Source organism: Pipra filicauda, unplaced genomic scaffold, assembly GCF_003945595.2.
Source record: "Pipra filicauda isolate LSUMZ 115617 unplaced genomic scaffold, ASM394559v2 scaffold98_size3848907_pilon, whole genome shotgun sequence".
In the NCBI taxonomy this organism is placed as follows: Eukaryota; Metazoa; Chordata; class Aves; order Passeriformes; family Pipridae; genus Pipra; species Pipra filicauda.
This window is the reverse complement of record NW_024105186.1, coordinates 3,049,497-3,077,336: the sequence shown is the minus strand read 5'-3', so window position 1 is coordinate 3,077,336 and position 27,840 is coordinate 3,049,497. Positions and strand designations below refer to the sequence as shown.

The following is a 27,840-nucleotide window of genomic DNA, read 5'->3' as shown; positions in this document are numbered from 1 at the left end:
GGTATTTAAATAAAGTGTGAATGACAAAAGTTTATTAAATGCATTCTTAAAAAATTATATCTTTCTTAAATAAGGATTTCTCAGCACGGATTTCATTGTAAAACAGTTTTGAAGCAGGTCATAAGTTACTTATTAACAGGTCGATAAAAAAAAGTCACTTCACTACTGTAGGATGGTCTTCAGCCACATTTAAACCACTGCAGTGTGTGTGGTGTCTTCCTTCACATGCTAGGGAATGGCAATGCCGAGGGCTGGGAACACCGGCTCCATGGGGACTTGTACACATGTACAACAAGCAGGTTTTAGATTATTTTTTTCCCCAAAAAGAAAAAACAACTTACCACGAAACTGTATTTTATGCAGAAGACAAGTATTCCATGCTTTCCCCCCCCCCCCACTCCTTAAAAGAACATTCCAGAAATAAGTCTTACAAATAATACACTGAAACAATGCAGGAGAAGCCTCAGTCATGGCAATTTCACTGGAGCTTTATTGCCTCTGTTGGTAATGAGAGGGATTGTAAGAAGTTACATTTGAACTTACAGAGATATGTAAATGACGGTTTTTTACTAAATATAATCTCGAGATTAAGTGTTTTATATCAGGGCACTTCTAATTTTGTACATTTTTTAATGTATAAAAACAGGTTACAAACTTGATGTTTGCCTTCTTTTTTTTTTTTCCTTGACATTTGGCAAAATTAAATCGATCCATTTGTGGGGAGATCATCGAATTGAAGACATAAGCACATAAGCACTTACGAATTAAAGCAATCCAAGGAAGCAACTGGCTGCATTCTTTAAAAAAAAAAAAAAAAAAAAAAAAAAAAAAAAAAAGAAAGAAAAAAACTCACACAAATATATAAAGGAAAAACACACATGGCCACATCCGAGCACGTTTCAATACAAAATATTCCCTGTAATCAGGCATTTTGTCCTTAAAACAACACCCTGTTAAATCATTGTTTCTTTCAACTTCAGTCATTTTGAAAAACTTTTAAGATGCCATGATAGCACAAATAACCCCTTTTCTGCAATAAGTCGAAGTTTTATGTATTTCTTTATAATTACACAGTAATTATAAGCATGTAGTACCAAACTGATGACAACACTATTTTGTTGAAAAGATCTTGCATTCAAAAGGAATAGTCTTTAAAACACCACGGCATTTCGCCACTGCCCAATCTCAGACTTTTTGGAGGGACAAGTCTGTATTGGGATAAAAAGCAAGTCAGTTCTCCTCTCCAAACACAGCAATACTTGAACTAATCAATCTGAAACGGTACCAAAACCCTCAAGACAGAAAACAGCACGCAGAGATACCTTGTCGAGCTTTTTTCCACCCCACCCACCCCTGTAATTTAAAGTCCCCATTTATATTTACACAAAATTGAGAAAGGATATACTGAAAGCAGCAAAACACACACTTTTTGGCATAGCCAATTCCAGTAGCTGGAGCAAATGTCTGCAATGTTTTTGTGGAACTGTATTTTTGGAATCAATGCACAAGTGGATTTGCTAAAAGGGCACTGCTGGAAGGGGAGCCAGCCTTAAGGGCAATTTCAGAGAGTACAAATAAAAAAATTTTCATCCGTTTAATATTTTTCAATTTTTCCCTAAAATACTTTTAGCATCTGCGTAAAAGTGTGCTGCTGTTTAGTGCAAGTACCAGTGACTCATCTCAAAAATAATTCTGGCCTTATCACGGCACTATTTAGAGCACAAACTCAACCCTCTCTCCTCACTTGTGACTCCGGTCTGTCTCCTCTCCTGGAGCTTGTTCTTTCCAGCTTGTTTTACAGAGCAGGATTTATCAAATCTCTTCACAAGTAACTAAGTGAGGAGTAAAAGACCACAAAAGCAGCTCAAGAGTTCTTGTAATATTAAAGAATAATTGCATCTGATAAAACCTGCTTTAAACCAAATGAACTTGATTTAGTCAAACGCAGTAAGACAGTAAAAAGTAGTGATCAACAAAATAATTTAAACAAAGCCAGTGTAGTAGTTTGTATCTGATCTGTGCTTGTTTGGGAAAGCTTTTCTCTTAATTTCTGTATTTGGCAACCACAGTGATATGTCAATTTAAGGAAAACTCAACAAAATAATTGAAAAAAGGGTGTCATCCGTAACGGCAGTACCTCTATGTTACAAAGATTTAACTTACTTATCAGGATAATGGTTTCAAAACCTAGATTCACATCAAACTCACCAGCTTCTTGTACAACAGGGCCATTTGCTTCATCATACCTCAACCATAAAAGTTACACATCTCAATTTAAAATACTGTATTGTGTAGCAAACAGTTAAGACACAAATTCAGTATATTCAAGTTTTCGATTTCCACAGAAATGAAAAACCTTTCTTTGACAGACAGATAAGCATTTCAGAACTGCAATGAAATCTGATTTCTTAGACAGTAACCTAGGGAATATTGGATGCTATGAGGACACACACAGCTCATCTCACTGATGTCACTGAGGGCTCTGACATCACACGTGGGTGCTGTAAGTGCACAGAGTTGTGTCGTAGCTCAGCTGCCCTCGCAGCCAGCTGGGCACGATCAAACCAGGCAGGGAGGCACCGAGAGACCCCAGGATCAACAACCTTGGGCTTTCTTGCTTAGTTCTGTATTTGTTTTTACCAGGTACTCAAACTCACTTAGACAATACCTGCACTTTTCCAGAAAAGAAAAAACTCGGACCCAGGACACTTAAATATATCACTCTTGCAGGAAGTGCTCTCAGTACAGTCTTTGCAACCAGCCCCAAGTGTATATTTAAGGATTCTTTTAAAAATTGTTTCGATGTTGTTCTGTATAATTCAGATGCCATACAACAGTTGTCTGATGATGACCAGCATTGTGCTTTATGTGAAACCAGAAACCTCAAAATAATTATAAAGCTTCTAGGACTTATGGGAGATGAAACTAGGGTGATCCACCAACAAAAAATAAATCCATGATGAAATCCACAATGTTGGAATTTTAACGGGCAAGAGTGGTCCAGACTAGAAGAAAAGCCCAAACCACCAGGAGAAGAATGAAATATGATATGGTCCAAGATGTATCCTTAAAGGTTTGTCTCAACCCTCAGCCATATTGTGAGGATTGATCTTCAGTTCAGTCCAGCCAGCAGAAATTGACTGTGCAATTTTCCATTTCAGGTATTTGTACAGACTATGTACACTCTAGAAGGGTCCTTTAGTGCTACACTGTCGTACTTTTTGTCCCAGCAATTTGAGGGCGTGCAAATTCCACAAAGTCATCAATAAGAACTGGCCATGCCCCTAAAAGATAAAAACACCAGAACATAAGAACTCTGTTCAACAAGCCATTCTTTTAAAAGCTTCAGTTCCAAACAAGCTCTTTACTTTCCAGTCTTAAACCAGGCAGAGTTTCTAGCTAAAAAAATCAGAATTTGATTTTCTTGCTTGAAATTTAAGAGCTGGTTAAAGATTTCTGCTTCCTTTAAACCCATCTCTTTCAAAGGTCATCTTCCTGACAAAATAAAACAAAAAAAATGCCACCCCCATAAAAAAAAAACCAACCTGGACAATGGCACCAGGACTCCAACTTGACCTGCAGGATGGCAGTAGCTGCTTGAGTGTTGAAGACTGGATGGAGCAGTTCATGCTGTGAGCAGCAGCATAAACAGAACATTCTACAGCATTTACTGCTCACAGTATGGTTTGCATCAATGCCAAGCTCATCATCTGTTAGAACCAGCACACTCAGCCACACCTGAGCACAGCCAAGCACACCCTGACAGTCTGATGCCCCAGAAGGCTCCTGTTACACTCCATACACTCCTCCACATTCCTCACCAGGAGGCAGTTGAAATACATAACAATATTTTACACATTATGGGCAGCCATAACCAAAGAGTCCCCAGTCTTGTACATGATGGTCATGTGAAAGTTAAAAATAATCATGGGTGGGGTTTTGGCGGGCTTTTTTCTCCTTTGAATATTTTTACTCCAAATCATTCAAATGTATTTTCTACCTTTAGTCTTTCTAAACTACATGGATTTATCACAGGCAGCAGCATTTTCTCGATGACAGGGGAATGAGAACTGTCCATAATTATTAAATGAAGTTGTAGAAGTTTGCTCCCCTCTGCTCTGGAGGTATCACAAGTTTAGTCTCCTCCCCTCACTGAACTGATGTGCTGCCAAGCACTGAGGGTGATCAGCTGTTCTTGGCTACAGATGGGACTGAGGAAGATCGATATAGAAGTTTACAAGAAACACATTTGGTAGGAAGTGACTTATGTTTAGCAATCCCTGTGTGCTGCCAGCTTCACTTCTATATCCTTACATGGCCAACCCTCACATAAACTGAGGCAACCAAACTTAAAAAACATTCTCAGCTACGAAGTGCAGTAAAACCAGAGCACCCTACACAGAACTGCCTGGGCCATGGGTCAGTTCCTTGGATGAAGATGCCAAGAACTGCTCCCACTGACAGAGAATTCATGGGTTTTAAATGCACAGATATCAGGGTTTGTCTCAATAAGAAAGAATTTGTGTCTGAGCTCAGACAGAAGAAAAAAAGAAAATGGATTCTATGGAAGTTTCAGCATTTCTTTTTTAAACCTGCAGTAACAAACAGATGTTTACAACATGCATTAAAGCAGCTCTGACTGGGCTTTAGATCACTGGGGATATTCTAATTGTGCTGTTATTAGACAGCTGTGCCAAAGCAGACACACATTAATGAATGTAGCATAAAACACAGTTAGAAGTTAATGAAAGAAAATGGAAATGTTTACCTTCCTCATCATAGTTAGACATATCATCTGCTATCATTGTACTAAAGTCTAGAAGAAGGTTCCAGGTATCCTTAGGAATTGATCTTTTATGATGTTCCTGTTCAGAGGGGTAGAAAATTTATATTTTTAAAAAAATAAATTAAAACCTTATTACACATTCATTTTTACTGTCTTGGACACATCCATATCCCCAAAACGTATTTCTCTTGTACACACTATGAATATCTGGGATTTGGGTCAAGACAGTCTATTTCATCTACTTGATAATTTAAACATGTTTATCTTCCAAGTTTTGAAAATACTGCAATCCAGCTTATGTAAAGATTTAAACTTACCAACAAAAATTTGTTCCACAAGTCTAGAAATTTAAATCTTCCATTAAGTACTAAATTCCAGTAGGCAATGGCCATTTCTAAATCTGTAATATTAAAATATATTACTTTTAGAGATATACATATCAAATATATAATCTCCACAAGTATCTAACACTAGGATGAACTATATATTCATAAAGGTGAAAAGATTAAACTAATGCAAATATACTCATGGATCCTTTACAAAAAGGCAACCATAAATAAAGTGTTACACAAGTATGTTAGATTTTGATACTATTGAATATAGAACTGAAAATTGCCTGTATTAATATCTAACATATCCAAAACACACAAGGACATTTCATGTGCCTTTTGCTATATAGTAATACATAATTAAATATCAGAGAAATATTTTTGGTTTAGAAATGTTACTGACTTGAAAAGAAAATTTGCAGTATTTTGTAGTGAGGTCTGCTTTCATTTTTTTTAAATATATAAAATACAATTTACATAAAACTGGCCTTTCATGATTTCATTTTTAGAACAACCTTATTATAGGTCCTGCCTTTGTAACAAGGTTTTTGTCAAGTGTTCATTTCTGAAATCAGATTTCCTTGGGAAAAAAAGATCTTTAAGTAGTGTCTTTAAGCAGACAGACAGTTGATGGTGTGTTTGTTGGCATTATTTTGGTCGGGCTGGTTTTGGTTTTGTTTGGGGGTTTTTTGTTGGTGGTTTGGGGTATTTTTTGGTTTGGTTTGGTTTTTTTCTTTTGTTTGCTGGGAGTCTCTGCATCTTGCTTTTTTTTGTTGGTTTTTTGTTTATTTTTTTTTCCCTGAAGATTCCTGTGAAATGTCTGTTTGCTTGGAATCAGTTTCTCAGGACAACTGCGAAATCTGACCTGACCCATTTCAGAGCAGCCTCTCAGGCACGGGTGCTGTTAGGAGTGCAGCAGTTAAAGAAAGAGCCTGGTTAGTCTGGCATGGAAGGGAAAAGAAAGACAACTCACCTCCCTGGCATGTGCCAAGGGCTAAACTGACGTGCATTTACTGTTTAGTAGTGGCAGACAGTAACTTGTTAGCTCACAAAGGCAATTTAGAACCCAGATATGTAACTCTTTGCCCAGTGTCACCTGCATTACCAGGAATTACCAAGCAATTCCTCTGTGCTGCAGAACAAAACACTACTCACTGTGAATTCCCAAATTCAGTATCCTTAGCCAAATACATACAGTGGTCCCAAAAGCCTGCCCATGTAAGTGGCCTATTTTTTAAAAAAAAGCTCTTATATATTTTGCAGTCTAGCAAATTTGTTCCATAAACAATCCTCTTGTGAGAGCGAAGAGAAAAGGCACGGGATCAACTGCACCTCAAGAAAAAAGCCCAAACCAACAACCCAACACCACCACTCCCTTCCCCCAGGATGCCCAAATATTTAAAAAACCCAGGGCGGTAGATCTTGGAGATGAAATCAACAGCAAACAAAACAAAGCATGAAATCTGCACTGCTGAAGGGAAAATAGATGGTGATTGTGAGTTTCTGAATTGTTTAATATCTGAAATTAAAAGTTCTTTTCAAACAGCAGAGTCACTTTATAATGCTTCTGAATAAAATTCATGAAGGATTTTCCAGCAACTGCAAAGGGGTGTGATTTCAGACAAAACTGTAAGTCTGAGCCTCGAGAAGAAGAGACAGATTAGAAACAAGTCAGTACTCCTCAGTAAATAAGCTGTATGTGAAAATGGCAAACATAATTCAAGACTGCAAAGGTTTGGTATCTCTCTTCAACACAAGATTCAGATACAAAAACATGCATTTTAGCTCTCAACTAAAACTACTGTCTCTCTAAAAATTAACAGATACAAACTTCTGATGGAGCTGATCAGTTCCTCAAGGAGACAGATTAGAAAACTAATTTTTATTTACCTGTGCTGCATTAATGGTATGCACACAGAAATGCAAGGTCTTTCCAGTGATTTGTAAACAATCACTATAAACAAACTGTGCATTTTGACATGCTTATCCAGTTTTGAGATAATTCTTGTGGGTAAGCAAAGGCTGTTAAAAAATCTCAGGATACTGCAACTTCAAACTTATTGTATGAGTAGACATAATGCCTTGGGACAAACTACATGTTTTAAAAGAAATTTTATGAAATAACAAAATTGGAAGTTAAAGATATAATTTTAGGTTTTCATAAATGTAAGAATGCTCAGGAAAATCCTCATGGATCAAACAGGAAAGCCTCCAAGTATATACTCCATTTTGAGTTTTATCCAGAGACATGCAAGAGAAGCAAACAGTGTTTGAGATGAACACCAGCTACAAGGGGTTCTCCAATGGTATGCAAAATGCACAAGAACTTTTAAGACATCCACAGTACTTAGACAGCAGTAAGGAATTATGCAGAGGAAATACATTTCCAGAGCTGTGCCTGAACTACTGCACAATGTTTGCAAGATTAGAGACCAATATACATTAAAATCAATTTGCAAGTTCCTACAAGCAGTTATTCAGACACACCAAAATGAATTGCCTAACTAGGAGCACTTACTTTGCAGCACTGTACTTCTCCCAATATTCTTTTCCTTCAGGGTTTCCAGAATTACTCTGCCCTGTTGTAAATTCATGCCTAGAACTGTGTATTTATGAGCACCAAAAGGGCTGGTAAGCATCCGGATTTTAAGCTCAGTACATCACTTCCAGACCCAGACTTGAAAACAAAAGCAATCAAAAAACCCACCTTATACTGTGTATATCCTATATAGATCTGAGAAAACTATACTTTGTCACTGTTAGAGCTTAACCTGCATAAAGAAGCTTTATGATGAATGAGAAATAAAGCAAGGGAATTAGTTTTCCTGGTAAGTAATTTTTATGGAAGTCTGTTCCATCTGGGACACTCAACAGATTCATTTCTATACAAGACCTGTGAGGGATTTAGAAAAGGAATGCAAGTCTTCCTTGTACCTTAAAATATGGAAAAGAAAATAAAAGGTAAGTACTAAATCAAACAGTTCTGTTATTCTGAAGCTTTGAGAAAACTAACTAAAAAGGGTCATGTAATTATGGTATCGTTGCAATTTGTTCATTTCATTTTTACCACCTTACAGGGATTCTACAAAATGCTCCTTGTGTAAAGCTGTTTAAAGATTGAAAACAACATACAAATGTTACAATGGTAACCATTAAAAAAAAAAAAAAAAATCGAAGAACAAAACCCTGCAACCATTCACACTGCAGAACAAACTCTACACTGACACTTCCCACATCCTAACTTCTACCTTCCCACGTTTTCCTTGTTGTAGCAGCCTAAAAAAATTAATCTTTGTACAAGACATAAGAATCAGCACATTCATTTACTTGCATGATTCAGATCTGACAACAAGCATGCACAAGTATTTTCCTACTGCTTCACAGTACTCTGAAGCTTCTTTAAAGACAATGAAATTCATAATCCAATTGAAAACAAAAAACAAGATACAGAAAGATGTTTAACAATGACACAGTTGAAACCAAGACACAGAGTTTTTGCTTATTTACTTATTTTTCCATACTTATTTTAAGCCAAAAGTTGGTCCTTACATAAAAGCATATAAAACTAAAGCAGAAGGCTCATCTTTACACAGCCTGTGAGTACAAAGCTGTGGCAGTTTTCTGTGGCAGTATTAGGGCATTTTCTTTACTGAGGAAAATAAACTTACAAGTTGCCAAGGAAGAACCTACTGGTCTTTCAGTATTTTGCTTTCACTCAAAAATAGAACAGTTAAGAAGTTAACAGCTACAGAATAATGAAATTATAGTTTATGGCTGATATCTCAATTACAGTGAATATAAATTAATGTGCATTCTGGCTTTTTAACATTACTACTTGAAAGAAATTTTTGTTCCCTCATTTTTGCTGTTTTGAGTAGACAGAGCTACAGTTTTTCAATTAGTTCCATCTGAACTGTAATGTTCTGAAATCATTTTTAATAAGTGACTCTTCCACTTCACCTGTTACACTAACCAAAGCCACAGTCGGCACATGAGCCGTGAAATAATGAAAAAAGTATTCAATGAAACGAGGGGGGAAAAAAAGCTGTAGGTAGACACCTATTACCAATAGCACAACAATAGGCATCAGGCCCAGGACACAGTAATCCATTTGTACTACTCCAATTCTATTTTGCCAAGACATTTGCAAGCATTTTTGGTGTTGTGAGAGACTGCACAAGTGTGTGCTTATTAAAACGGCTTTACAGCTTCAATTTATCCTAAAGTAAAAATTCAATTAATCTGTTCAGTGCTGCAAATTCTAAGTGGTGCAATTATGTCTTTAATGTAAAACCATAATCCATTGTGCTTACTGAGCACTGCACACACACAGTGAAAGAATAAACCCTCTCTCATAAAATTTTGTAGCCTTTATTAATGATGCAAATATTTCTATCAATTTGAACACCTTAAACTGACATCTATCTTTCACAACAGAGAGATGTATTTTATCCCAGGGGTGATTATCTTTCAGACTCACTGGATCACAACAGCACATTCACTTCCTGCTCTAATCAGCCATTTCCTATGTTTTTGAACAAATGCTTATGATTAAGAATACATACCTAAACCTTTCTGTCCAGGGTTCTTTGCAAAGTTGAAAGTAAACTGATAAAAATCCTTAAATCTTCCTGGCTCTTTTAATTCTTGTTCCATTTTAGGAATCTGGGCCTTCAGTTTTTCTATGCTGTCACATCTGCAGTTTAAGAAGCATGTTTATTCATGTATTATTCATTTTACCATGAAAACATGAGTTATAACATAAACAAAAATCTATGAACTGTTTGTGGAATACAACTATCAAAACAAAACTCAGGATGCCTTTAATGAGTCTGCACCTATGCAGCAATATTTCATTTCTTTGTTGTTATTTCTTCACATTGCATTTGCACATACTACCTGATACATCAGATCCTATAATCCACAAGATTTTTAGAAAAATCTTTTAGAAAAAGACTGCTACGCTCTCAGAGAAAACCCAGGTATGCCTGACTGCAAACCAACATCCCTGCTTTACCACCCTGAGCAGCTCTGTGGCAACTGCCTGAAATGCTCACACAACCAAGGCAAGGGGCACTCAAAGCTCCCTCCCTTCTTCTCCAATTATCCAGCACACAGACAGCAGATGCATTTTTACAGAGGCAGACAAGTGATGCTGGACTCTCAAAAGTCTCTGAGAGGGCAATGTGACTGAGAATTCCCCAGAATAGGACACTGGATCACACTGTCAACATCTAACACTTATTAAACACTTACCCCAGCTCAGTCATTCCATCCATGAATTCCAGCTTTGAGAACTCACACTGCGTTGCAGCTCGGAATTTCCATGCAATGATGAGAACAGTAATGCTGGCTGGGTCAAGAGCTAGATCATCACAGAACTGCTGTATACCATCTATACCAATTTTATTTTCATCTTGAGGATCTTTGGGACATAAAAGTAAGTATCAAGAAAAACAGGTATTTGAAAAAGCCAATTTGCTCAAGTATATTTAAGATAAGGAAACATTTTCAAGAAGCCATTTTTGGGATCAGCCTTTGTAAGTGAGTATTTTAAAAACAAAATTAAATTGTATTCTCAATGGTTAAGCTTTAACAATTGAGGCAGTTACTGCAATAAAGCCTCCCATACAATGAAGCTCATGTTATTTTCACAGAGAGACAAAGAAGCACCACAAATATTTGTTTTCTGCCTAATACTATGCATGATATTCTGACTCATTCCACACAGAGCACAGTGGTTCTCTCCCCCCAGGACACTTAATTATTGGCATCTTCGGTAAGGCTGATGATCTGTGTCCCATTATTAGCAGTTGTGCAGTGTCCCTTTGCAAGCTGTACTAATACCCAAATCTGCCCATCAACCACTACCCCAACTGTAGTTTTATGCGTTTCCTGGCACCACCAGCATGCAGGAGATTGGACAGGGTAACCTCCGAGGGGAAGTTACACTGCCCCATTACCGATGATTCCAAGTCAGCCAGTCACACTCCTCTTTCCACGGAGGAATCAACATCTGGTCTGGAAGTGAGATGCTCATATTTCAACTGCACTAACAAAGATCTACTAATGCAAGCCAACAAAGACTTCAGGAAAATGGTATTTGGATTATGCACACATATGAAAACTGACAGAAAACACAGCACTCAGATTTTTTCTAAGTGCTAAAACACAGGATTTGTTCTACTGCACTGAATTCACTGTGCTATCTGTGGTACGGTATCATCGGTTGAACACTGGCGATGTAACAGATAAAGAGGCTTTGTTTTCTGTTACACTCTTTGTAATTATCTGATAATAAGCCCAAGGTGAATAAAAATTAAGGTAGAACCCATCCCTGGTATGCCACCCTTCATTTTGTCAGGATCAAGTCCTGAGTCCTGCTTTCCCCAAAAGAATCACCTGAAATCCTCATTAACCACTACAACTTCTCACTGCACACACAATTCCAGCTCCAGACCCTCATCTTGTATAAATGTACTTACACTTAGAGCACATAAAGCACCTGTATGTAATCCCTGTGAAGCACAAGCCTACACATATTCCCCTTCTAACTTGTATTATCAGTAATAGAAAAACAAAGCTGAAAGAGTTGGTTAAGATTTCCCAGCACGGGAGCATAGCAGCACTAACACACTGTAATTAAGAATATATACATACAACAAGGAAATAAGCCTTAAAATTCAGGGTACTCACCTTTGTATCTGTTATATAGTTGTTCTAACTTCTTTCTGTCCAACGATCCTTTAACACTCTCTCGTATATAAAGTTCAGGATTTTGGAAAAAGTTGTCTGTTGCAACATCTAACTTCCAGTCATTTTGAGAGAGACAACTCACTGCTGTCTTTTCACTAGATTGTGTGAAGACCATAAACTGACGCACTTTATCCTTCTGTGATGATTTCAACTTGTTCTAGTGAAAACAGACAATACTGTAAGTAGAAATATTTACTGGAAAAATAAACATCAGTCCTTTCTATGTTTTTTAAATCAGGACTTCTATAATTTTCCCAAGCAATTAAGATATCAAAACATTTGATGAACTGGCTCCGAGGCTGGGGCAGAGCAGGCTGTTGAACAGCTCACCATCCCTGAGCAGGAGGCTGGTGTCCATTTGCTCCCAGCTACTGCAGGACCAGGGCCAGACCTCGAACAGGATCTCCCGAAGTGCCCCTTGATGGCAACAAGGGACTAGGCTGGGTCATCCATTTCAGGGAGCTACACACCGAAATACCTAAAAGACTTTTTTATTTTTTTTTATGAGATTTTTCACTTTGAAAGTCCTCAACTCCACCTACATAATTTGCAAAACATTCCTGTGAGGAGGCATTGTCTCCATTTCACAGGTGCAGCAACTGAAGCTAAAAAAAAAAGGGTAGGTAATTCTGCCAGAGGCGAGTGGGGGAGTGAGTAGCCAAGGTGAGAGCTCTGAATTCCAGGCCTCCTGCCCAGACCCAGAGACATCCCTCTGCTCTAGCACAGAACTGAATGGAGAACTTGCTGCCAGTAACTGATCAGCAGAGAGGGATTCCCAAGGATATTTTTGATGAGGAGAAGCACAGTTAGTATTTCAAGGGTATGAGTTACACAAAACTAAGTGCTGATCAGGAGAGAGCAAACGCACAGATCCTGAGCTACATCCAAATTCAGTTTCAAGTTCACTCAATGCAGTCAAAGCAAAAGGACTCTCAACACTACAACTTGGTAAATAAAAGTTCCGACAAAATTTTAAGTCAGGATTGGACTTCTTACATGGTGCAAATATTTAATTTTTCATTTACCTTGTATTCAACCAAAACTTGTATGTTCTGTTCATTATTGCAATTTCCATGGCTCCTTCTCAAGGAGTATGGGGAAAAAGGGCAAAGAAAATCCCAAGACATGATAAACTATCCTCAGCCAAAGAATGAATGGTTTAGGAGTAGTATGAGCTCAAGCTCTTCATTCCAAAGGATAATTACTGTCCAAACACATTATCATTAAAACAAAGAATTAACATTTCAGAACACAAATTTATCTGTCCTAAAAGTCAGATACAGTTTTCTGTGCCTTGATAACAATGAGTGTGAACACTATTATTTGTAAGAATAGTGAAATTACCAGCTCCAGGTAATTTCACTTTATAAAAAATACAAGAGCATCACATTTGGTTTAAACCAATACCCACATAATACACTAAACACACCAATACCCTTTAAGTTCCCCTTAAAAAAAAAAATTCCCCCCCAAACCAAACCCACTCTACATCTTCAACACTTTGCTGAAGCCAAAATTTTAGCTCACGCTGCAGACCCAACACACTGTGATATTAGGCTACATCATTTTTAAAGTTACGATGTGCTGCTGCTTTAATTCAGTCTCTTGAACAAGTTTCTCAAGATGGATCTTTTACTACAAACACGTTTCTGAAGCGGTTCCAGGTAAAGGCCAGGCCATGAGAGCAGTTCCTGTGCAGACCCACTGCTGCCTGTCTGTGCACACTTGGCTCCACAGCAGACATTCAGCACCTTGCACAGGGAGCTCAGAGTGCCACAGAAATCACTACGCTGACAAATCCATGTGGAATGACTTCCAGAAATGACTAATGCATTTTTAGTTGCAGTTTTTAAAATGTATTGTTAACTCAGATATATGAAAACAAACCTTTGAGTGAAATCCCAAATGAAGATGAAACAATCCCAAATTTAATGTTCTCTATCAATTACCAGCTTCCTCTAATCAGTTCCACAGAGCCAGACTGCTGCATCACCAGACTCAGTTGCACTACAGGGCAGTCACACTTAATTACCATGGCTTTTATTTTTTTTCCTTTCTTTTTTCCTTTTTTTTTTCACCAAAGCTGGTGCCTTTAATCATTAGTTTATTTGTTTGGGGTTTTTTTTAACATGCACACATAAGTATGCACAGCCCTTTGAATGGTGACCATTCCATAAAACCTCAAGAGATTTTGTTCTGCCCTGCTCCTGGCAAGGGTAAACTCTTAAAGCAGTGACAGACCACTAAAAGTCAAGAAGGTTTGAAAGGGATTCACTGTGGATGCTCAGGACCACAAAAGGTGGTGTGTTTTACATGTTGTCACAAAAGGAGAAAGCAATTTATTACAAAAAATTGCCGCTTAAATCCCTTTTATGATAAAATTTAAATCCTACATATGCACATGACCTTTTCCCGTGCTTGGGGCTCCCTAAGTCATCGTGACAACACAGAACCTTTTCAAAAGAAGATCAAAAGTGCCAAGAGTCAAGCAGCTAATTACACTAATCAGTACAGCATTTGGTAGTATATTAAGATGCAATAAATCACACTGTTCAGCCATAATCTTTTTCTGGAATAATCATATTTTTACTGGTCAAATATGAGTTTATTTTTAGTAAAGAAGTGCCAAAGCCCTTTCGTTATATTTGATGAATGTTTCCGCAGAAGCTCCACATCCTAAGTGACTGGACACTCTTTGAAGGCCTACTACAGGACAGCAAGAGATGGATTTACTGCTGAGTTTTTATTATCCTGTTATAGCTCTTCCTTCAGCACATTAAAAACCCACACTTCAAGCAGGAACAGGTTCCAAACCTTCTGCACTTTTAAGAACTATTTCTAGAAGCCGAGTGCTAACAGTCTGTTATTGTTTTAAGTGCAATACAGCAGCCAGAGCACCCCATAACCTTTAATCCTACAGCCATCAGGCAACAAATACCTTACACTGCAGTTGTAAGCACTGCAATGCAACTCAATCCACTTAAAACATCTCAAGTTTAACACTAGCTGAAAAGGAAGACAGAATTTTATTTAACAGATATCTGTCTTGCTAATATATACAAACAAAATCCAATGGAAAACAAATGAAACGAATTCCTACTCTTACTCTTTGGGTTAAGGGTAAAAGGAAAAATTCAGATCTTCAAGCTTTTGATCAAATTTGTGTGGTACCCAAGCTACCTTTCATAATACGGATGTCACGAGAGAGAAGGTGACCTTACTTTTCAAACACAGAGTAACTTCTCCAAATGAAAAGCTGCATTATGCAGATTAATAAAACGACACTAATTCTAATGAACATCTGATTGTACAACATCAATTTAATTTTAAAATTAAAATCTTCCTCTTACCATGAAGCACCAAATTTGAATATTCTAATTCAATAACCTTTCTTTGATCAGATACTTCAGTGAAAGATTCCAAATTTAAAAAAAAAATAAAAATACTTGGGCTTTTATTTCCTGAAGTAGTTTTCTCCCCAGTCTAGAGAACAAGAAATGCTACAACTGATCTACCAACTCTGACCACAACATTGTTTTTCCATATCTTTACACTCAGTTTTTAGTCAGCTCAGATTCAAATATCAGCTCTGCACACTGGTCATCAATATTTTCTGGATAGATGATAGCCAAACGAGGGCTCCACTCTCCTGGATAATGTCCATGGGAAAGAGCAACATCCCACACTGCCTGGACTGGAGAGCTGGGAATCCCCACCAGAACCGTGCTCTTGGACTTTGCTCAAAGGTCATATGTGGCCACCAGCCAGACAAGCAGTGCACGATCAGTTTTGCAGCCCAGAATTTCTTAAGGCCCCCAAAGAAGGCATTCACACAGTCACTCCAGTAACTGCTTTCCACCCTTCCCTTCCCAGGCATCCATACAGCTGATCCGATTCCTGCTCATTTCACTGCTAACTAAGGGAATCTGAACGACGTGACATCTGTGCCTTTGTTTCAGGCAGGACTCACAGAAAAGCCTGTTAAGTTCTCATGCACGTGACAGGTAAAAGCCTTTTCTAAAATAGTATCAACCTCCACAAAGTCTAGGCCTTTGTACTGCCTGCATTTAAACTCCAGCAAGAGCTCTGGCTGCGGGAAGCATCCCTGCACTTCCTAAGGACCCCACTGACGTCAGTTCGATCCCGGAGTAACGCCAGCCCGCACACAACGGGCTCGGCATCCCAGAACCTCACCCAGAACCTCACCCGACTCCAGCTCTGCCACGGCTTTAAGCGACACTGATGGTCAGGAGAATATCACCCCCGACAGGGCCTGAATCACCCCACCTTGGGCCGTATCCATTAAAGGAACCGACAAGACACCTGCAAATAGCCCGGTTTACAGCTGGTATTCAACAAATATACGGCTAAAGCCTAAAAGGCAAAACCGTGAGCATTTTTGTTTGATAAGAAAACAAAAGTTAATCATAACAGAAATCTATGAATACACCGGAGTGCATTTTAATCCACCAACTGTGATGGTACACATGTATACTACCAAAAAAAAAAAAATCCAAGTTAAAGACAAAACAATTAAAGTAGATAGCCACAGTTTCTGCATAATGTAAACAAACATGTGCTTTAACTACATTTCATTTTCGAAAGCAGTTTCTCTAAGAAGTAAGACAATCAGGACATTTTTAAGCTTCAAGTTTCAAACTGATGTGAAACCCATTTGTCTGCAGTGGAACAGAACAAAACCATTTACAAAGTCTTCTGAGATACAAAATCCAAGGAAAAAACCACAAGCAACATAAAATTAAAATTGCTTTTTATACCTTCTAATGTTCTTTTAGTGGATAAAATCATTTTAGTACCTGCATGCAGGCAGGTCAATATATAGCTACACAGAAGATGTAATGGTAATTCACATTAACCTGAATAGTGAAGGAAATGCCAAAAACAGGGCTTTTACAACTAAAAAAGGACAAAATAAAGCAGTAAGTTGCTTGGCATTCTTAGTTCTGGTATGGGGCAGAAGCTCTATTCAGCCCTCAGAAGCTGCATTCATACCATATATTTGCATTGGCACCATAAAACATGAGTAAAATATCAAGAGCTACATAATAAATTTCACACCTTGTTCTCAGAGTAGTTCATATTTCTGAATAATTTTTTCATGGCTCTAGTTAAAAGTGATTTTACAGCCTTAGTTCAAAGGGATCTCTGGTAAGCTAAGAGAGGAAACAACATCATGCACCATCTTGTCTAGCACTCCGACTACTCTAAGTGTAATGCCAAGAATCTACAAGTTTTACTATGGGACACCAAACCCCAAAATATTTAATATCAACAAACTGCTACAGACATGAATATGCACCACAGAAAATAGCCCTGCAGAACAGCCTGTTGAGTTAAACACTGCATAACAATGTCATGAAGTACAATAACATTACAGAAGACAGCGTCAGACATGGAATTCTTGTAATACTGAATTTTACAACTTCCTGTCAGCTGAGGTTTACAGTAAGAAATCATGTATTTATCAGCATAAAAATATTCTTCAGAGAACACAAACTGGATAGTATGATAGATAATGTAAACAGAGACAATGTTAGCATTTGGCTCTGGATACAGATATGGATACTCACAAACTTGCCTGGAGTACCACACGTAGCCCTAAATTTCTTAAATTATTCAGAATAGTACAGGTAGTAGCTCTTCTCTTCGGAGAAGATGGCTGAGAGTAAAATGGACCAGCTTACTGCTCTGCCTTTATTTGTGGGCACAGCACTTGTCCTCCTGATGAGGTGAAGCAGGAACACCCTACGAGGGAAGTTGAAGAAGACCACTTCCACAGGAGCTGCTCAGCCAGCTCAAAAGAGCGGGTGAAAGAGGCAGACTGCTCTCAGCAATCGCAGCCACTCTGCCGGGGTGTCCCTGAGCGCAGAACAGAAACACTGCCCAAGTTGCCTAAAAGGCCAGAGTGAGCCCACCAGGCTGTGTGGTGTCTATTCCAGATGCTGGACACAGACGGTTCTAAGGCAGGAAACCTCTGTCCTGAAGGCACTGGCCATTTGGACACTGGTGAGACCAAGTGAGAGCCAGCAGTGCTCCAACTGGCACTGCTGCAGAGGCAAGGACAAGCCAGGCCCCAAACATTTACTGTGCTGGACAAGTTACCTGGCCCCAGGAACCAGGCACAGCCACTGGAAGGACGAGCCAGAGCAGTAGTGCACATGGGCAGGACAATGGGATATCTCTGGATCTCTGTGGAGAAGTCTCCCTACCTTTTCCCTAACCAAGCAGAGGATTTTGACATACCACAAGTACAGGTACAGAATCCTGTGCCCAAGCACTAGAAACAATCCTGTATTTACTACTTCTACAAGCTGCAGCCTGTCATTTAGTTCCACTTCAGTGTCTATGTCATCCTTTCACCTGGGTGTTGGGAGTCAACAAGCACAACCTGAACACAGTTGTTTGTGCAGGGCCGAACAACTCTGCTCGGGGCCATGACAGAGTACCCACCTTCTCCCTCCAGTCTGATAAATACCAATCTATAGAATTGCTACACAGAATATGGCTGCTGGTTCTTCAGTTTAGTGTTTCCAAGAAGACCAAGCACGAGAGAGGATTCTGCTGTTTCTCACAAAAAGCTATTCTCAGAATAACGTCCCTTACTATTTCTGTAACTTGGCCACTTGCTACAGCATTGTTCAATTTAAATTTCTAACCACGGAGCCAGCCAATAAAATATGCATGTACAAGACATCAACTGTGTATTTACTTTGCATACATACACTGGATCACAGCTCTAGGTGATTTTTATGGAAAAAAATCTTCATAAAAAGTTGTGTAACATTACTGTGTAAGTGCTATTTGAGACAGTCCCAGACCTGCAGAATTACAATAAGACACCTTTACAGGCTGAAGTTTACCCAGGCTTCAGTCTTAAGCTCTCATAAAAAATGCAAGTGAATATCTACATCAAAATATTCAATTAAAAATTATACTAGTAACATAGTGACAAGTTTATTAGAGGTCTACACACCACTAATTTAAATGCTGGCTAACCAAATTTTTATGCCAAGGTAACTCCATCAATTAAAGGTGACACTGTAATTTTTTTAATATGTTTTTAACACAACTTGACAGAATAGTATTAACAGCAGGTATAAGATATCCTTATACCAGTAAGTGTACACCAGTAGATGTTAAGACTCCCTCCTACACCGTTCCTAAGACAATACTGCTGCTATAGAAAAGTACTAATTTAAACTGTACAGGTGCAGCTAAAGCTGTACAACGTTTGTATACAGGGAAAGCTTAGAACTACAACTATAAACTTGTTCCATCTGGTGCATAAGACACTATGAAGAAACCAATATGGACCCCTCTTATTTAAAGCAAAAGAATGTATTTTTCTTTTGTTTAGGCAAACAAAAACAGCAAATTTTGTTCCAACCACTGCGGTTTCCCTCTAGAAGAGAGAAGGGAGAAAGTCAGTTGATTTGGGAGTCCACAGCAAATCCTCAGCTATATCGAAAGCAATATCACAGAGAAAATGCAAGAGAGGCCTTTACAAGGTCCCAAGACCTTCACCAGGAGGACCTTTGCAAAGTCCTCATTTACAACCCTTCTATGAATAGGAGCCTCCTCAAAACATAAGAACAATTATCCAGAAATTCTCCAACATAACCCCAGCTTAAGGAGCATCAACACACCCAAGTTTTCCCCGCGAACTGACAGCACTTAATGGGCTCTGAGCCGCCCGAAATCCTGAGGAAAACCCCAGGCAGCCCCCGGCTCCCGGCAGCTCCCTGTTCTCCCTCCCAGCGCTGCCGCGGGCACAGGGCAGGCTCAGGGCACACACCGGGCTGCCCCCAGCTCGGCTCCCCCGCGCCGTCCCGCCCGGCGGTGCTGAGCCCTCGCACCAGGTGCCAGCGCGCCCCTCCCGCCGTGCGGGGCCTCCGGAGGCCTGGGCGGGATCCCGGCGCCCCCCGCTTAGGCCCCTGCCCAGAGCAGCCCCCGCCGCGCTCCCCGCGGCCCCGGCCCGCGCCCCGCGCGCCCTCCCCGCCCTGTCCGGCGGGAGGACGAGGAACCCCCGACCCGGCACATCGGGACGGGCTGCGGAGCCCCCGCACCGGCGCCTCGGCCGCTCCCGGGCACCCAGCGCGCCACGAGCAGGCCCCGCTGCCCTCGGCCGGCCCCGAGGCGCCGCGCCGGGCCGGGAGGGGCCCCGGGCGGGCGCTCACCATGGTGGGGGCTGTGCGGGCCTCTCCCCTCCCGGCTCGGGCGGACTCTGAGGGCGGCGGCGGCGGCGGCGCTTCCTCCGGCGGCGGCGGCTCCGGCTCCTCACGGGCCCTTCCGCCGCCTTCCCCCGCTCATGCGCAGTGCGGGGCCGCGAGCCCTGGCGGGGCCGGCCCGTCCCGCTGTCCCCGGAGCGCCGGGAGCGGACGGTGCGCGCTCGGAGCTGAGGTGGGGGCACCGCACGGGGGGGGCTCGGCCCGAGAGGGGAAGGGGGGGGGGAAGGAGAGAGTTCTCCCCGGCCTCCTGGGGATGTCGGGGGTGGGCTCGGAGGGGGAAGTCGGGGGTAGGGGATCCCAGCGGCTCCTCACACCGGGACCGGGTGTTCTGTCGGGAAAGCTCCCTGTATGTTCTTATTTCTTCAATAGCAAAAGTTAAGGGCCAGGTGTGAGCGCCTGTGCCGGCCCCGCCGGGCTCCAGGGGCGTGGCCGCTGTTCCCGGGGGCCTGGACTTGGAAAGGGGCGCGATGGGAAAATCCCTCGGTTTTTCCAGGATGGATTCGCGAGGGAGGCAGAAGACGTTTGCGGAGCAGCCACGGAGACCTGGGGAAGGCGGGGGTCTCGCAGCAGCAGCTTTACAGGCATCTTCGTTCGGGAGCACCTCCACACCTGTAAGATTTCCCTGATCTCCCTGCTCCTGGCTGGGATCCCCTTTGGGGGCTGTGGACAGAAGTAGCCCTTCTGCAGTAAAACAGATGTACTGTCAAAAGAGGCTGCAGTGGTTAAATCACAGTTTGTACCAGTATCCCAGACAGTTGTTTGTTTCCCAGGAAAGCTTACTCTACCTACCGCAGGCTTTTGGCAGCTGAAGAAGTTTGTGGAAGCAGAATATTTGCTGATAAAACTCACAGCGGTGGCAAACTGCTGTTGTGAAGGACAAAGGTTTGAGATCTGATCTTATTCTCTCATCTCCTGCTGAGCTGGGAGCTGTTAAAGTAAGCTTCTGTATTTATATTACATGACTGGTATGACTGCACACACTAGAAGGAAATTAAGACTTCAAAAAGACATTCCTCATCATAGATGTTCAGGGTTTATATGTCTATTTTTATAGAAAAGGGTCTAATTTGCTGCTTGCTTACTTTGCTAAAAATCAAAGAAGAACTTAGATGGAGTGTGAGGAGTTAAATCATGTTTGGTGAGGAAAATCAGGCCTGTCCTGTGAAGTGTCCAGTTGTGCTACTGTTCTGAACAGGAAAATTAAAAGTTGTCTGGATATTAAACATATGTGTGAATTCAGCTATCCTGAGAGACTGTAGTTGCCTGCATACCTTGAACCCTCCCAAAAAGCATGTTTTTGAAATTGAGGATGGTTGCAGAGTGGCCTGTGTGAACAGCCACGAACACTTGCACACCAGCCCAGTCCACGTGAACCACGGCAGGGGAGACAAAGCCAAACCTGAAAATCTATCTCATCAAGTTACCTAATTGCCATCCCTCTGATGTGCTGTGACAGCCCACCTGTGATCTGGAGACACAATCTGGAAAATTATTGCGACATGTAACAATAATCTGAGAGATGAGCTGTGATTGCAGTGGATTCCTCAGGACAGAAGCAGGATTTTTAAGTGGCTTGTTTTTTCCCTAATGCCTGTGAGCCTTGCTGGTTTCCTGTATTGCAGGGTCTCGTGGTGGGTTTTTGGAGTGTCTGGGGGCACACTGTGTTTGTGTTTAGTGTTTTGACTGACTTGTGATTTGATCGCCCTAACTTACTAAATCCCTCTACATTATGAATTCCCATTGTGAAAGGTATGGAAAATCATACTTAATTGCTTCTAAGCAGGGCAGATAAAAATATGATAAAAAGATGATTCAGTGATATGAAGGTGAAATATAAAAAAATATGTGAAATGCAGATTGATGCTATTCCCAGCGTGCATGCTACTGTTTTTTGGTTGTTTTTTTTCCCTATTTAAGTTTACTTATAAGATGAAACTGTACCTGAGAAAAGGAGTAGCTTCATACTGCCATTTAAGCTGTAAGTCTAGTGTCTGATTTTAGTGGAAGGTGCAGTCTTCTGTCTTGATTTCCAGAGTGCTTCCATGGTATATCTGAATTGCTGAACCTGAAGTTAACTTACCCAGAGCTCTTGGCCACCATGGCCAGGCTATTTGGTGCCTCAGCCTGAGCCAGTCTGATTAGATTGAGTTACCTTCTCCATACATGGCACTCTGCAGTAGGCAGGCACAGACTTCAGACACAGCCAGATTGCCCCAGTTCCACTCATATCCACACACCCACGGGCTGGCTGTACCTCTGTAGATGGAGATCTGCATTTCTGTGATGTGTATGCTGTCTGAACCTCACCCTCAGCATTTCTGAGCAAAACCAGATGCTTTGCAAAGCAAAAGGCACCACGAGGCCGCCAAAAGGTGTATTTGTTTGTATTCAGAGTAAGGTGTCTGAATGGGGCTTGTTCTGGGTTCCCTTGGTACAGCTCCCTGCAGGATGAACCCCAGGTCAGAGCAGGGATACACAGCTCTGCTGCTTGTAAACATGACACGTGCACCCAGTGACACAGAGTAGAAGGAAATAGTCATTGTGCAATCTGCAGGCAGCATAATCACTGTGATCACAGTAACATGATGACTTGTTTAATTTATTTTAAGGCTGACACGCTTGCCTTGTTTTGCTGTGTGAGCCAATGATGTTTTATCATCTCATGTGAACCCTGGGAGAACCAGGCAGTGATCTTTTTTTAAATCCAAGTGTGTCAAATGCATAACTCTGAATATAACACTGAGCTGCTTTACCCTGACTTGAGCTCTCGAGCAGACAGACGAGCAAGTCTCATGTTCAGTCAATGTAGAATCTATTTAGTGTAATCTCCTTGCTGAGAACTTCCACTGAGAGCACTTTCTGAGGAAGAGGCTCAAAGCTTTATGAAGTGTAACAATAACCTGGGACAGCTTGGCCTGGAAATGTCTTTCTAACCCCCACATCTTTTTGTCAGCTACTTTATGCACTGGAAAGTGAAACCACAAATTCATCTTACACTGATGGAACAGTCATAAAGTGGTTATGACTGTGGCCCTTTGCTTGCAAATTGACCACATGTTTAACCAAGAGGACAAAGTCTCATGAACTGTCCTGCACAAGGAGATTCAGTGCCACTCTAAAGGCATGAAGTTCCTTGGCATCCACAGGCACAGACCCAATGGTCTGCTCGGTTGTGCTGTTCAGCTGGTACAGATGGAATGTTTGTATCAGCCCATAATGGTTTTTTTCTGCTCTGAAAGAAGCACAGAAGAAGTAAACAGTGTGAGTCCTCCGGTAGGTGTCTGAGCAATTTAAGCTGCAAAGTGACACCACCAATATCAGAAGATCATTAATAGGTTGCAAGGAAGGGTGTTGACCCTCTATTAAGTTTTTCATCCTTCCTGCATTACACAAGAGGTTAACAAGTTACTACACCCAGTCCAAGGCACTATTAGGAGCCATGTTCCACATGACAGTGTCTCTGGGAGGAAGAAGGACAGATTAATGTGACGAAGGAAGGAAAGTCAGGTCAGTGAGCCTAAGAAAGTCTGAACATTTCTCATGTACTCAACCATACCCTGGCAAGCCTGAATAAATGGAAACTTTCCAGGACACCTAAGACAACAGAATGCAGGACTTCTGGGTTTTGTTTTTTAACTCATTAGTACTGAGATACATATACTAAAATCTAGGCATTGCAAGTAATATGGATTAAGAAATGAAGGGCAGTAAGACATACCTAGTTGATTTTTATGAGATACAGACATGTTTTAGTTCAGAACTTCTGTAAAACAAGGTATGATCTTTGCAGCCAGAATGGTCTGAAATTTCCCAAGCTGTAATCCAGACAGTGCCATCACAGCTTCAAGATTAAAACCTACATCTTTGAACTGTAAGCAGCTTTCTCTTCTCACTACAAAGAATTATGGGTGATTCCAAGAATTTAGGAGACTGATACACACTTATTTCCCTATCCTAGTGATTTTCTGTATGTGCCATCTTTAGTTGTTCTACTTAATAAAAATAAGCCATCCCGATTCAGAGCACATATTTTGGTATTAATATATGAAACAGTAATTTAAGTTGCATGTATGGGAGGTAGGCAGACTGCAGGAGTGATGCAGACATAAAAAGTAGGGTAGTAAGATGACTCCTGTCATACATGTCACAGGCATTTAGCCTCTTCCAGTCCTCACACTGTCCAGCAAACTGGTTTTGGGGATCATGTTCACACAACCCAGCCAGTATTACTGTTCTCATACCTAAGCAGCAAATTGTAACCTCCACGCCCACGCCTGGCTATCAGCATCAATACAGTGGGGCAGGCTAAAGGAAAACATGCATTAACCACGTCTGTATATAACAGTTCTGGTTTTAAATTGGTTCATTCTAGCTCATATTTTATCTCATTTCACAACTCTGTAGAGCGGGAGCTGTGTCTTATGTTTCTGGGATGCTGAACAGGACACCGAGCAGGCCTGGGGTCTTCGGTTGGAGTTACCACACCAGTACTGATCACTGAGTGTTCCTGTGTGCCACTGCAGGACAGGACAGCCCAGAAGAAGATACCACTTCCCTTTTCAGAGAGGCAAAGGAGGGATGCAGCTCTCAGCAGCAGACTTTTTCACCAAAAACTCTTTGGAGCTTTTCTGACTCCAATACTTAACAACTCCTGGTTTCCCTACTTTTTTAAGTGAGTAGGTCGGCTGCCATTCACAGAGACCAATTACCATTTTAAGAGCAGCTTTTTGGCACCAGAAATATTTATATGGAAAACAGCCTGTCATGGTTTAACCCAAGCCAGCAGCTGAGTACCATGCAGCTGCTCACACACATCCAGTTGGATGGGGAAAGAAGGAAAACGAGTTCTGCCCCTTTATAGCTTGATGGCATTAGGGTACACTGTGCACAGGTATCTCCTAGAGCCTTACACTCCTGTGGGTCTGATGTGCCAGGACATCTGATCCACACAGTCCTGTAAACTCAGCTGTCCCTCCCCTCCACCTGTCAGGAGGCAGGGCCCCTCCAGTACTGGTTTTAGGATTCTCCACTTCTTGTAAAAACAGATCAGAATTTTTTTCCATAGGATCAGAGGAGTAAGATTAGCCCTTCCTCTCTGTCTTGGAACTGCCCACTGGACAGTGGAGCAGCAACTTTCCTGGAAGAACCTCCATTTGTGATTGTTTTTCTCTGTTTCACAATTAGCAATTTTATCATATCATAAGCCAGTGTTACAAAGTACAACAGAATCAACCTTAGCTCAGCCCCCAGAGGTGATAAACAGCACAAAGGGAACACACACACCAAGTGAGGCACTGCATGATGCAAACCTGAGAACAAGAGCAACACCTCTTGAGAACAAACAAATCAACATTGTGTCCAATGACTATTAAATTAATATAATGAATGCTTGTAATAAATTTGTTTTACACGCTCTGGTCAGATCTGTCGTTATCTCCACCCTTTGTGCCCCACACTGGGTGCCAAAAAGAATTGTCATAGTTTAACTCCAGCCAGCAACAAGGTCCCCTCTGTATCATGCAGCTGCTTGTTCACCACCCACCACCTCCCGCTGGGATGGGGAGGAGAATGGGAAAAAGAGCAGTTTAATAATTGAAATAAAATTGAATAAATAATACAACAACTCTAATGAAAAGCAAGACAACAAAAAGAGCACAAGAAATAAAACTCAAGACAGACAAGTGATGTTCAGTACAGGTGTTCAGTCCCCACTGACTGATGCCCAGCCCATCCCCAAGCAGCAACTGGTGGCTCCTGGACAACTTTTCCCAGTTATACACTGGGCACGGTGTTCTGTGGCATGGAATATCCCTTTGGCTAGTTTGGGTCAGCTGTCCTGGCTGTGCTCCCTCCCAGCTCCTCGTACACCTGCTCGCTGGCACAGCATGGGAAACTGAGAAGTCCTTGCCTTAGACTAAGCACTACTCAGCAACAACTAAAACAGCAGTTTGTTACCAACATTATTCTCACACTGAATCCAAAACACAGCACTGTACCAGCAACCAGGAAGAAGGTTAACTCCCAGCTGAAACCAGGACACAGATTAAAGCTAAAATCCTGCTATCACAATTTTAAAACCCAGCAGGACTCCAGACATGTTTTACTTAGTTATTGCTCCTATAATAAAACATACGGAGTATTCAACCAGATAACCTATGTTGATTATACAATGAATCCATGTTAAAATAAACTGGTTTTAAGATAACATTAAACAGTAAACACAATCTACACAGCACTGTGCAGCGTTTCACAAACAGAACACAGACAAATAACTCCTGATCTGACTGAAAAGGAGGATTATCAACAGAAACTAATATACCTGTGTTAGTGCACTGGTTGACATGTCCTTTGAAATAGTACAGCTTGTTTTAGTAAAAGAGTTGTATTCCCAGATCAACTGATGTTTTTCCCTACCATTGACTAAATTTTAAAGGTCCTGCCAAAAAACACTCCAATTCATTTTTTACTCAGCATGAAGACAGAAGCAAAGATTTTCTAGTAAATACCTAGTACAACCATTACAACAAGGGATACAATATACATTGGAAGCTTTATAACTTTGGTATTGATATTTGCTGTATAAAAGTTTAAAAAAAACAACCTACAAGTAGAAATTGCCTACAACTGGAATTACAACTTTACCAACAAGCATTAAAAATTATTTATAAATCACTTTGTTCACAAATTTTGCAGTGTTTTGGTTGCCATCAACCTCATCAAATAAGAGGAAACACAGGTAAGTATCTACCAAGTGACTTACCTGAAGCCACCATGAATCAGTGGCTGAAATAAGAACACAGTCCTGCCCTCCTGCTTTCCACTCCCTGTGTCCTAATCATTGATCCAGCATGGATTCAGGCTCCAGACCACAGATCTTCCATGAGTATAAGCCACAGTAATTGGCAGCAGCTGGAGAGTGCAAGAGAGACGGAGATCCCACAGGGGATAACTGAGGTTTACTAAAGGCTCTCATTTTGGTCTGGTAACATTCACACTGCTGGGCAGGATGATCCACACCTGATCCCCCAGGCTGACCAGCAGGCTCATGGAGAGTGTTACTCTCTGATTCTGTCTCACAGAAGGCCAAGTCTGAACACCAACACCCTTGTTCTTTCCTGGGGCCTATCAACTGGGGCTGAACTACGTGTTCTGTGACCCGGCCCCCCTCTCCCATGGCAGCAAGAGAAAATCATTACAACTAGAATCAGTTCAGATTCATTGTTAGTGGAACACCCATGACTGTTTTTTCATAACTGCAGCACCATTTGAAAAGGTATATTGATAACAAATTACAGGCAGAGATGACCCTTTTAGCTCGAATACTAAAATACTGATTTTAAACAATAACTTTTTTTTCTTTCTTAATCTACCACTAAGTGTTCTAGAGACAACAGTTTAGTTACAGCTATTACTATCATGTGCTTCTTAGCAATGCACATTTATAACACAAAAATTTATTTGTAATAAACCAAGGATTTCTAAATATTTTGTAAATTCTGTGTTAGAGGAAAAACCTGACTTTAGTAATTCTTTGAGCATCTCTAAATTCAATTAAATCACATTGCAGTAAAACATTTAAAGTGTGCAAACTATGACAGTGATTTCTGCAAGAGCTTTTATTCTGAAATAAACACAACCATCATTATTTGAAAAATCAATCTCAGTAGAAACCTAGAGAGATAAAAACTTAACAGCTAATTTTCAGAAGTGAGGGAAAATG

At 40.9% G+C, this 27,840-nt stretch overlaps 1 protein-coding gene and 1 long non-coding RNA gene across 3 annotated transcripts; one reads left to right on the top strand and one right to left on the bottom strand.

The window, feature by feature from the left end:
- Window positions 1-4: 4 nt before the first annotated feature.
- DCUN1D1 (defective in cullin neddylation 1 domain containing 1) lies at window positions 5-27,189 on the bottom strand. 2 transcript variants are annotated; one of them, XM_027712868.2, is made up of 7 exons: window positions 26,881-27,189; window positions 11,812-12,028; window positions 10,372-10,540; window positions 9,681-9,811; window positions 5,104-5,186; window positions 4,769-4,865; window positions 5-3,284 (listed from the first exon to the last, which is right to left on the bottom strand). In XM_027712868.2, exons 2-7 carry the CDS (start codon window positions 11,984-11,986, stop codon window positions 3,205-3,207), a joined length of 735 nt encoding a protein of 244 aa, XP_027568669.1. In that variant the 5' UTR covers window positions 11,987-12,028; window positions 26,881-27,189; the 3' UTR covers window positions 5-3,204. The 2 variants fall into 2 exon arrangements, with proteins under 2 accessions (XP_027568669.1, XP_027568668.1); XM_027712867.2 differs by lacking the exon at window positions 26,881-27,189 and adding an exon at window positions 20,070-20,188.
- On the top strand, window positions 20,206-25,541 carry LOC120322513. The gene is made up of 2 exons (XR_005562275.1): window positions 20,206-20,292; window positions 20,614-25,541. It is a non-coding gene; the product is annotated as an uncharacterized LOC120322513 (long non-coding RNA).
- Window positions 27,190-27,840: the final 651 nt, after the last annotated feature.

What these genes read in the sequence shown, in the direction of transcription:
- DCUN1D1 (XM_027712867.2), bottom strand. An exon ending in ACTATATAACAGATACAAAG is followed by an intron (nt 10,541 to 11,811) that starts GTGAGTACCCTG and finishes TATGTCCCAAAG; the next exon opens with ATCCTCAAGATGAAAATAAA. An exon ending in CCCTGGACAGAAAGGTTTAG is followed by an intron (nt 5,187 to 9,680) that starts GTATGTATTCTT and finishes TTAATATTACAG; the next exon opens with ATTTAGAAATGGCCATTGCC.